The following is a 12571-nucleotide window of genomic DNA, read 5'->3' on the forward strand; positions in this document are numbered from 1 at the left end:
AATGCCCATCCAAGAGTCTTTACTGGAAGTTGAAATTGTCACCTCTAATTCAACAAAACGTGGTGGCAACTTCAGTGTAGATGAGGACCTCCTCCTCATCTTTGCATGGAATACTTGAGGTGGTTGATATTTTCTCCAAGAAGTACTTGAGGTCCCCAAACAACGAAGAAATTGCTAGAATTTTAGCTAATGGGGAAAGACGTGGATTTCCTGGGATGCTAGGGAGCATTGATTGGATGCATTGGAAATAGAAAAATTGTCTGATTGCATGGAAATGTCAATACTCTGGTTACATTCGTAAGCCAACCATTGTTTTGGATACAGTGGCATCATTTGATCTTTGGATATGGCATGCATTTTTTGGGTTACCTGGGTCAAATAATGACATTAATATATTAGAACGGTCTCCTAAATTTTCTGAGCTCGAACAAGGACGTGCTGTTGCAGTTAATTACTCAATCAATGGCCATGAGTATACAATGGGATACTATCTTGCCGATAGCATATATCCGAAGTGGTCAACATTTGTTAAAACAATTCCATCTCCATGAGGACCCAAAAAAAAAAAAAATTACAAAAGCCCAAGAGGCGAATAGGAAGGATGTAAAGCATGCATTTGGACTACTTCAAGCAAGATTCGCAATTGTGCGTGGACTTGCAAGATTTTTCTATAGTGAAACGCTCCAAGACATCATGAAAGCGTGCGTAATTCTTCATAACATGATCGTTAAGGATGAGCGAGATGTAAATGAAGCGGTAGAATTAGATTATGAGCAAATTGATGACAATCCTACTATACAACTGTCACGAGAGCACACAAATAAATTTTTGGAGTTCATTGAAACCCATCAATGTATTCGAGACCATAAAATTCATTCTTAACTCCAATCAAACCTCATTGAGCATTTATGGCAATTACTAGGGGAGTTGTAAGAATTTAAGTGTGAGAGTTATGTACGTGGTGTTTTATTGTAATTTGATATATGTTCAAGTCTTCTAAAGACAACGTTGATAGTTATGTATGTGGATTGCATCTATATATATATATATATATATGTATGTATGTATGTATGTATGTATGTGGATTTTTTAAGTTGGCAAGTTGAGTACATTGATATTTGACAGGTTGCATATATATGTATGTATGTAGATTTTTAAAATTAGCAAGTTTGAGTAAATTGATATTTGGCAGGTTCTTTTCCAAGAAAGAAAAAAAAAATGGCAAGTTCTATGTGTGTGTGTGTGTGGATCATTAAAGTTGGCAAGTTGAATACATTGATATTTGGTAGGATGCATCTATAAATATGTACGTGGATTTTACATTGATATTTGGTAGGTTTGATGGAATATATAAACCCGTTTAGATACAACTTATTTTGCTGAAAACTGAAAACACCGTAGCAAAATAATTTTTAAATTGGTGAATAGTATCATGGGGCCCATTTTTTTTTTTTTTTTATGAATAAAGTGGTTGTAAGTCCTCTGAACAGTGTGTAAACAGTAACTTTGTCGCTTAAAACTTGTCTAGCTGAAGAAAAAAAAAAAAAGAGAAAAACACAAATTCAAAACGCAAAAACGCTAGATCCAAACACATACTATATGTATGTTGATTTTAAAAATAGGCAAGTTTGAATATATTTATATTTGGCAGGTTCTTTCTCAAAAAAAAAAAATGGTAAGTTGTTTGGAATAGTTGTTGAATTTGAAAAAAAAAAAAAAAGATTGTTGGAAAGAAATGAAAAAGGACAAGAAAAGAAATGTGACCGTTGGAATCAAAATCACTATTGAAAAAAAAGGACTGTTGGAAAGATTAAAAAATAATATTTTAATAAAATGCCAAGGAAAATGCGACCCTGGGAATTGTGCTAAATTTGAAAAAAAGTGACTGTGAGAAAGAAATAATAAAAAAAATCAAAAAATAATATTTTAATAAAATAGTAAAATAGTAAAGTTTTAGAATGTTAAGTATATTATAAAATTGTATAATATAATTGATAAAATAATTTATTAAGATGGTAAAATGAAATGGGATAGTATTCCCGAATGTGATGTTCTTACTAGTCCATTCAATTTGAGACCCAAGTGACCGGTGTTGATTTAATTAAAGCAATTTATTTTGCTTTTGAAATAAAAAGTGGAAAAAAAAATTTTCCCTCAAAATATTTTTACAAATTATTGATGTAGTGAGTAATTATTAATAGATAAAAATGTAATATTAATGATGAGTTTAGATAAAAATTAATAAAAAATTGACTATACCAACATTTTATAAAAATATTATAAAATAATTTATAATGGTAACGTTACCAACAAAAAAAAAAAAAAAAATCCTTTGGAATCACAAGTACGTGGTTGCACGGGTCTTGTCCTATTCTTCCTTTTGATGCGTAAAGAAAGGAAAATGTAAAAACGCGTCAAAGCCGTGTCTAAGCCGTGTGAGGTGCTTTTTTCCACGTTGCCAAGTAACAACACAACATCTGTCACCACTTGCCAATTTAAAAATTTTAGAATATTAAATAATAAACAAATATTTTAAATCGTTGCATTAAAAAAAATATGAATAGAGTTAATTTAATAACTAAAATGCATAAACATCTCCTAAATTGTGTTTAAATCAAATTGAATCTTTCTTGTTTTAATTTGAAAAAAAAAAAAAAAAAAAAAAAAGATTGTTGGAAAGAAATGAAAAAGGCCAAGAAAAGAAATGTGACCGTTGGAATCAAAATCACTGTTGAAAAAAAAGACGGTTGGAAAGATTAAAAAATAATATTTTAATAAAATGTCAAGGAAAATGAGACCGTGAGAATCGTGCTAAATTTGAAAAAAGTGACTGTGAGAAAGAAATAATAAAAAAATATCAAAAAAAATATTTTAATAAAATAGTAAAATAGCAAAGTTTTAGAAGGTTAGGTATGCTATAAAATGGTATGATATAATTGATAAAATAATTTATTAAGATGGTAAAATGGGATAGGATAGCATTTCCGAATGTGAATGCTCTTACTAGTCCATTCAATTTGAGACCCAAGTGACAGGTGTTGATTTAGTTAAAGCAATTTATTTTGCTTTTGAATTAAAAAGGGGAAAAAAATTTCTTTTAAAATTTTTTTACAAATTACTGATGTTGTGAGTAATTATTAATAAATAAAAATGTAATATTAATGATGAGTCTAAATAAAAACTAATAAAAAGTTAGCTATATTAATATTTTATAAAAATATTATAAGATAATTTTTAATTGTAGCATTTCCCAAAAAAACAAATACTCCTTTGGAATCACAAGTACGTGTTGCACGGGTCTTGTCCCATTCTTTCTTTTGATGAGTAAAGAAAGGAAAATGTAAAAACGCGTCAAAGCCGTGTCTAAGCCGTGTGAGGTGCTTTTTTCCACGTTGCCAAGTAACAACACAACATCTGTCACCACTTGCCAATTTAAAAATTTTAGAATATTAAATAATAAACAAATATTTTAAATCGTTGCATTAAAAAAAAATATGGATAGAGTTAATTTAATAACTAAAATGCATAAACATCTCCTAAATTGTGTTTAAATCAAATTGAATCTTTCTTGTTTTAATTTGAAAATTCTAATCTGAAAATGAGTAAAATGATCATTCTTTAGATTTTTGTTAGTTAATTATTTAAGTGGAAGGTAAATGCATTTCATTCTAAATAATCACACAACCCAATTTTCATGATAGATCATGATTTTAGAAACCAAATCACTAGCAGTTTAATAGGAATATAGATAAAAATCACAACTCTTAATACAATTGTTCACATAAATAATTATTAAATAATAAATTTATATAAAAATGATAAACAAACATCCACAATTTATAAATAATTTTAACTTTTTAGTTGGTACTAAAATTATCATACACAAAACCCATGATTGTGCAAACCAATGACACAAGCCCCTAGATCTGAAGGTTTATCCCCACGTCGTTGTGGACAACAACCTGGCATCAATAAAAATTGCCATTGCTTCGTGGAATGCTAAAGAATAAAAGAGGGCTTTGCCTTTGGGTGCCAAGAAAGATAATTGTCATATTGACCTTGAAGGAGGAAAATATGGAGTAAGCGAAGATGATATAGAGTGTGGGTTTGGATAGCAATTATTATTGCGTTGGCCTTTGCCTCTCTTTTTTTTTTTTTCTTTCTTTCACGCTTTCAGCTTTTGGAGACAACTTTTATTAGTTATTACTGTTTACACACTGTTCATAGGACCCATAACCACTTTATTAAAAGAAAATATTAAAAATAAGACCAATAGTACTATTCACACATTTAAAAATTATTTTGCTATAGTGTTTTCAGTTTTCAATTTTAACAAAAATAAGTTGTATCCAATCGGACCGAGACACAAGAAACAAGAACTGTCACTGTCACAAGGAGAATTGGCAGTAATGAGAAGGTGACTGGCAATGACAAAGGAAGCTCACAGAGGAGCATAGCCATGAGGGCAAAACCATGGTATTCAATATTGTATCAAATGTTGTTTCTATTTGGTCTGGTTAATAAAATATTTTAGTACCAATTAATACCAATATACCCTTTCATGATAATCACTAATCCATATAAAGTCTTTAAAATTTTAAGTCTGTCTCACCAGTGATGGCTCCAAGAGTTTTGTTTAGGAAGGTCACTACAAAATTTTAATAAAAAGAGAACTTGAATATATTAAATTATCGAAAAAAAAAATTAATACATAAAGTTTTACAATTTTATTTTACAAGTTTTCAAATTTTGAATGTTACATGATAGTTCATTATGAATATTTATTACTAATGTGGGTAGTTATGAGTCTATGATCATTTTATTTTATTAAATTTGTCTAACATTTTTATCTTTATACAGTTGTGTCCACTTAACTTTTTTTTTTTTTAGACAAGTCTACTTAACCAATTAAATGCTTGAATAATCAAAAAATTTTTTTTTTTTATACAAGACAAAAATTTTATTCTAACTTAATCTAAGTGTATATATGTGCGAAACTCCCTCCTAGAGACTTGAACCCCGGCTCTTACCCCCCACACTCCACAAGCACTTATACTTGTGGAGTGACCATCGCACCAAAGGTGTGCGGTGGTAATGCTTGAACAATCATGAACTTTACAATTATTTTCTTGAAGTTTACTAACTTTATTACAAAAAGTTACTATAATATGATAACAATACACACACATGTTAAAAAAAAAAAAATCTCTATTTCTTAATTATTAAATTATATAAAGTTATATTATATTTATATTGTACATATAAACATCCACACACATCATAATTTACACAGATACGTAACATTATAAAAAAAAAAAAAAAAAAAAAAAAAAAAAACTTACTCTTTATTCTTAAAGTCGAAAATACTTGTAATAAAGATGTGTAAAATTTAAGTCAGAGTGTGCAAAAAAAAAAAAAAATTAAAGTATTAAGCTAATTTTAAAAAAATATATATATAGCTTTTTATTTTGAAGTCAGGGGGTTCATTTGAACCCCCTGAATTTGCTTTGGTGCCGCCCCTGTGTCTCACCTAGGGGTAACCTTGGCAGTTAAATCTATGTATCACTTGGAGGTAGGCTCGGGTGGAAAAATCAAAGGGGAAAGGATTGTAAAAGTAAAACATAAAATAAGAAACAAATGAAGAAGAGGAAGAAGAAAGAGGAGAGGAGCAATGTGAGGGCGAGAAGAAGTAGAGGATGGTGCGATCGGCAATGCGGTGGCAACCAAGGATGTTATGGTGAGTGACGAATTTTATTTTATTCGGTTTAGATTTATTGGTAGAAATGGTCAATTTTTCCCAAAAAGGCGGATTCAATTCCATAGTGAACAAAATTCAAAGTTGTACATTTTGTAGGTGTTTCTGAATCGATTTACCTACTAGTAATAAATTAAATACCGAACAGTACAGTACGGTATCAACTACCTTGGTTTACAAAACTCTTCTAGAAAATAAGAGAAAATGAGAGTAAAAAAGAAAAAAAAATTTAAACAATTTAAAAAAAAAAAGGTTTTTATAACATTTTAATTTAAAAATAGCATTTTGTATCTAGTTAATTAATCAAAATATAAGGAGAGGACCAATTTGATATATATTTTTAATATAGGGATTAAAAATTTCAAATTAAAACAGCAGTTAGTTTAATTTTGACTTCATTTTATTTAATTAATAATTTAACAACAAACCAATTAAAATTTTGAAAACCCTACCATATATAAAATTATCACAAAAAATAAAGATATTTATGTAATATTTTCTTTCTATGCTGAACCTGTTTATGCTCTTGTATGGCTTAATTAAGAATCATACATAAATTCAATAAAATATTTAAATTGTAAATATATAAATAAATAAACTTATTTTAAATGCAAAATTATATGTAAAAGAAAAAAAATACCTTTTTTTCCGTTAATAATCATACATAAATTCAATAAAATATTTAAATTGTAAATATATAAATAAATAAACTTATTTTGAATGCAAAATTATATGTAAAAGAAAAAAAATACCTTTTTTTCCGTTAATAATAAATATACATCATGTAAGTCTAAACTTTTATCAAAAACCAAATATAGATAATAAAATAATTTTAAAAAATTAATAATTTTCATTTTAAATATCTTGAAAGTTTGTCAACAAACTTCAACTCATTATATATCTTTATTTTAACTAGAGTCCTTCTACGTGTATGAAAATCTCACAATACTTTTACAACGAACTGATATGTCAATCCAACATAAATCAAAGTTGGATTACAAAATACAAATAGACCTTTCTCAATTCAAAACAAGGTGGTTGTGTAAATATTGTGAGAATTTATTGTGCCCGCAAAAATTTTCAATTAATTAGTAAGAATAATTCAATTAAGAAAATGTCTATAAGAACAAAAGAGATTGTAATTGGTTCTAATTAACTCAACTAGTAAAGTTTCTTGTTATCGAATAAGAAATTTGGGTTCAAAACTAATTTGTGTCTTAACATGATGATAAAATGCAATCATCATGAAACAAATGTCATACGTTTGAAAAACTATTGTGGGCAAATTGAATTGATATGACAAATTCTTATTGGTTCTCTCCTAGGCCTACGATGAACATAATTATTTTTACTATAAATTGCTAGAAATACATACTATTTTATAATATTTTTACAAACTATTTATGTGGCGAGTTTTTATTGATAAGTGAAAAAATAATGTTAACAATAGGCACATATGAGAATCAGTAATAGCATTCACATCGATTCATGAAAAAATTCCTATCTATTTTAGCATATGAACTTTTTTTTTTCCTATTTTATATACTTACTTTTCAAAACCCCACATCAGATTATCTATTTTATATTATATTTAATAAAATATCAATTTTTCATTTTTTTTAAATTGTTTCTCTTTTTTCACGCACAACAATCAACATCTACTCTCTTCCTTCATTCTCGAGATATATAAAGAAAGATTGAACAACTAAATAGAAAAATGAAGTGTCAGTGTAAATTTAGATAGTCACTATAGCAAACATATAAATTCACACAATTATACACAAATTGAAATGGGTCATTTTTAGGTAAAATTGTGTAAATTTTGCACATTTTTCTATTATACATAGACTAATGTAAATGCTCTAAGAATTTGACTATATCAACCATTTGTAAAAATATTGAAAAATTGTTTTTTCCTTACTAAGAGCATCCGTAGTAGATGTTTCATAAAAAATGCCATTTTGACACACCAAAAGTTTACTTTATTATTTTACCACATCATTTTACAATATCTTATTTATCAGATGTTTTATCCTACAATTCTATACATTAAAATAATATTTACTAAACATTAAAATAATATTAACTCCTCCCTATCATCATCATCATCAACAACAACAACAACAACAACAACAACGGCACAACCACCACTGCCGCAACAACGGCCACTAGCAACCACCTACCACCAAAGCTTAGGCACCACCACCACTTACCAATCACCAAAATTGAACCAACCAACCACCCCCACCTAAATCCCAACCCATTGACCCAAAATTGAAACCCACTGTCTCCAAATCACAACCCACAGCCACCCGAACCACCACCAAAAGTCCAAACCGCTGCCACCCCCATCGATTTGGCCAAACATCGACCCAAACCAACACCCAAAGACTCACTGCCCCAAACATCCACCAATCCAAACCACCCAAACAACCACCAAAACAACACCTAAAACCCACCACACCAACATCTAAAGCCACCCAAACACCCTACAACCACTGACCACCAAAGCCAAGATCCACAACCCATAACCCGTTCAAACCAAGCCTCAAATATCGATTCAACAAATTCATGCCCACGATGGCAAAACCTAGACCCACGGCGAGCAAAGCCCACCATCCACGGCGAGCAAATCTCACCCATGACACATGGCAAACAAAAATGAAGTTTGCAACCGACGTGGCGATATTGGCAATGGCGAGATCGGCGTGGCTAGAGGGCAATGAGAGAACCAGAGAGAGAGAGAGAGAGAGAGAGAGAGAGAGAGAGATATGTGATGGAAGGAGAGAGAAAGATGAATAAAAAAATAATAAACACATTTGCCATTCTCGTCTGTACTGTGTCAAAGATGCAACGTTATTGTAGCATATTGTAAAAGTTTGAAACATTTAACACATCTAATAAAGCTCTATTTTTGTGTTTGGTGTGTCAAATGTGCTAAATATTTGGCATTTGGCATATCTGTTGTGGATGCTCTAATAACCATTCCTTCTTTTTTTTTTTTTTTTGAATCACTAGTAACCATTCCTCATGTTAATAATTTCTAAAATATTTTGTGAAATTATCCTTTCCAAAAAAAAATCTGTCAGTGGTACTATTCTGGAAACTAAATATGGGGAGTGTGGGGGCCAAAAATAAATACGAACATCCTAGTCATACGCGGCTCATCTGTCATTCTTGGTCTATAAATACCAATAACCGCTCCCATTTCTCTCAGTAACAGATTTCTGTTTCTGATTTCTTTCTCAAAATCACGCTCTACTCGCTCTCAAATCTCAATAACCAAACCCCCCAAAAACATGGCAACCAATTCAGCCCCATTGAATAATTCATCAGCCCAAAACAAATCATCACCATCACCATCACCATCATCCCTCTCTAACCAGAGCACGGAGGAAGTCGAGAAAGTCTTCAACCGCTTCGACACCAACGGCGACGGCAAGATCTCCGTGACGGAGCTCGGCGCCGTCTTCAGCTCCCTCGGCTCCTCCTTCTCTGACGAAGAAGAGCTCCGCCGCATCATGGACGAGCTCGACTCCGACCACGACGGCTTCATTTCCCTGACCGAGTTCGCCGCCTTCTGCCGCTCCAGCTCCGCAGAAGACGGCGGAGCCTCCGAGCTCCGCGACGCGTTCAAGCTCTACGATCAGGACCAGAACGGCCTCATCTCCGCCTCCGAGCTCCACCTCGTCCTCAACCGTTTGGGCATGAATTGTTCCGTCGAAGATTGCCACCGGATGATTAGATCCGTCGATTCTGACGGTGATGGAAATGTCAACTTCGAGGAGTTCCAGAAGATGATGAACACCGCCAACGCCAGTAACAGCAACGCCTCGCCGCTCTAGGTTTTCATTTTTCTCTTTTTCTGATCTATTTTCCTCTTAAATTGTCAAATGCGAATGATGCGGTTGTGGTTGTTGTTCTGTACTTTTAACAACGTCTTCGTTAATTACTGCTTGTTTCTAGGTAAAATGTTACTTTTTCGGAGAAAATATCCTGTCAAATATCGAAGAATTTCTCTAAATTTCGTTTTTTTCTTTATTTTTGTTCATTACTTAATATCGGAGAAATATAATTATTTTTAGAAAAAATAAAATAAAATAAAATGGTTTGACTGAGAAACAGATGGTCAGAAAATTTTAAATTATATATATTTTTAAGAAATATTTAATGAAAAATGGTAACCAATAATTTAATGCATCGATTAATAATTTATTTTAAAACATTTTTATAAGAAAAAAACGTAATTAATGTTTTGAAAATATATTTTTTTAAATTTTTCATAAAAATAATGACAAAATTTTTTTAAAATAAATTATTAAGTAATTACTAACCGGATTCGTGAGCATGACCCATATTTAATTTGACAAATTTGGATTCTATGCAATGTAAACAACGAGTGGTGGTCCTCTTTAAGAGGAGGGGGTACCAGTAACGTTTATAAGTTTCTATTGTTAGCAAAACCTCACAACAAGTCTTTGTCTATAATATAGAATTGAGTTAATAAATAAAGACTGAATTCAGTGAATTGGGGCCGGGCCTGCTGGCCTAGTGGAACCTGGTCTTTACGGGACTTATCAACTCAGGGGTTCCATCTCCTGCATAAACACTTACCTAGCAAACAAAAAAAAAAAAAAAAAAAAAAAAAGAATTCAGTGAATTGGGGTCTAGTGGTTAATGAAGTTTCATGCTTGAATCTGGTGCGTCAAACAGTGTTAGCGATGACTGATTTGGTTCAGGAATCTGGTAAATCTAAAAGCCTATAGGCTATAGGGATGCTGCCTCATCTTTGAAAGTGCGTGGGTGGGAGTGGGACAAATTTTCTATGAAAGTGCGTGTGTGGGACAATTTTCTATTCAGTTATCATCAGCTTTTGAGTCAAATCGTGTTTATTTAAACCTTAGTGATGAAATTTTATTTTTTTGGTTTACTTTGTATGGATTTTTTTTTCAATAATTTTAGGAAGAGAGAATTGAACGTAAAAAAATAGGGTTGTTCACTAACTACAAAAACCGCATTAAAATTGCTGGTAAAATGGCATAATTGTACCGTACCGCAAATAATAGTACATTGCATGTTACAGTGTAGTATGCAATTTTATAATAAGAAAATTATACAAATTGCACTGTACTGCACCTCTCTATGTATTAATATATTCATTTTTTTAATATTAGATATATTATTAATAGTTTAATAATCTTAGTTTTTTTTAATAGTTTAATAATCCTAATAAGCTTTGTTTAGGAAAATCAGCCAAAAATAAAGAAAAACTAGTTCAATAGTTTAAAACTTGGTTCAAAACACAGGGAAAAATCAGTTTTTGATTAGGCAAGAAAAGTTCAAAATTTGAAAAATATATTAGCTTCAAACTGCATTTTATATACCGCACATGTGATTGCAAAAATGAGGTCCAGTGCGGTTATGATTTTGGCTAAACTCTAAACTGTATTAAATCGCACATGTGACCGTAAAAATGAGGTGTGATGTGGTTATGGTTTTGACTATACTGCACTGCAAAGTACGGTGCTAAAAATAGCCTAAAACCACATCGCATTGTACCGCGAACACCTTTATAAAAAAATGTAGAAGTTAAGCTAACAAAAAAAAAAAAAAAACTAGGGTAAATTGCAAACTATGTCCCTAAAATTTGGGGATGTTTGGATTTTATATCCTGAAGTTTCAGAATTTGGAATTTACCCTCTGAAGTTTGGGGTATTTGAATTTTACATCTTGACGTTTGAGAATTTAGATTTTACCCTCTAAAATTTGCGGGTATTTGAATTTTACGCTCTCAAATTCTGAAACTTTAGGGTGTAAAATTTTAATACCCTTAAACTTTAGGGATGTAATATCCAAACACTCCTAAAATTTAGAGGCTAAAATCCAAATTCTAAAATGTTAGGGTGCCAAATCCAATCATCCCTAAACTTTAGGGGATAAAATCCAAATTCTAAAACTTTAGGGTGTAAAATGCAAAGAAATTTTAGGGGTGTAATTTGTAATTTACCCAAAAACTATTGACTCATGATTTTAATTTTGAAACTTCTTCAATTTCTTTTTTATTTTGAATTGAACTCTAGATCGATAAATGGTTCACAGGGAGGGTGTGACAAGATTACCAAAAATCATATGTTGGATCGATTTCATAGCCAACTATTTAAATGTGCTTGCTTTTTTAAAATAAAAAAGAAGAAGAAGAAGAAAGAATAGGTAATTGAAAAATCAGCTATTCGAATTTCCTCAATTGTGTTTGGAAAATATTCACAGGATAATACAAAATATTTTTTCTTTTTCTTTTTTTAGAAAAAGTGGGGTGATTCAAGCAGAGTAATAACTTTTGCTTTAACCCAATTGTAGCTGCCACAACAAAAGTCTTGTAACTCAATTGGTTATCACTTCTTGGTTTTTTAAATGAAGACATTCTTTATTCAAATCTCGTCTTTCAACTTTTGAATTATCCAAAAAATTAATAATAAAGAATGTGTAAAATGGAATATAATGTGAAGCATTATTTCCTCTTGATTGCTCTTCCTTTCTACTCTCAAGCGTGCTTGCTGTTAATTGGCTATTCGCTATTTTTTTTTTTTTTTAATACAAGATAGAAATTCTACTCTATGCCAATTAAGTTACAAGCTTTTGGCATAAATATTTCAAAATTATGTTTTAACAAATCATTAGTTCATATAGTGTAAATACACAATAGATGTGATAAGTAATTAACTATCAACATTTACTTTTTTTTGGGGGGGGGAGGGGGGGGGGGGCGGCGGGGGGGTTGAGACTTGTACTTTGTAAGGTTTTCACTAATTCCTCTCT

The 12571-nt window shown here is 31.0% G+C and overlaps 1 protein-coding gene across 1 annotated transcript; it reads left to right on the forward strand.

Moving 5' to 3' along the window:
• The first annotated feature begins 8952 nt into the window (after positions 1-8952).
• Positions 8953-9779, forward strand: LOC111993337 (probable calcium-binding protein CML27). The gene has a single exon (XM_024025181.2). It carries the CDS (start codon positions 9055-9057, stop codon positions 9598-9600), a length of 546 nt encoding a protein of 181 aa, XP_023880949.2. The 5' UTR covers positions 8953-9054; the 3' UTR covers positions 9601-9779.
• The last annotated feature ends 2792 nt before the right edge of the window (positions 9780-12571 follow it).

Source organism: Quercus suber, unplaced genomic scaffold (genome assembly GCF_002906115.3).
Source record: "Quercus suber isolate HL8 unplaced genomic scaffold, Cork oak 2.0 scaffold_196, whole genome shotgun sequence".
In the NCBI taxonomy this organism is placed as follows: Eukaryota; Viridiplantae; Streptophyta; class Magnoliopsida; order Fagales; family Fagaceae; genus Quercus; species Quercus suber.

Excerpts from the sequence above, each read along its gene's own strand:
- LOC111993337 (XM_024025181.2), top strand. The coding sequence starts at position 9,055 with ATGGCAACCAATTCAGCCCCATTGAATAATTCATCAGCCCAAAACAAA.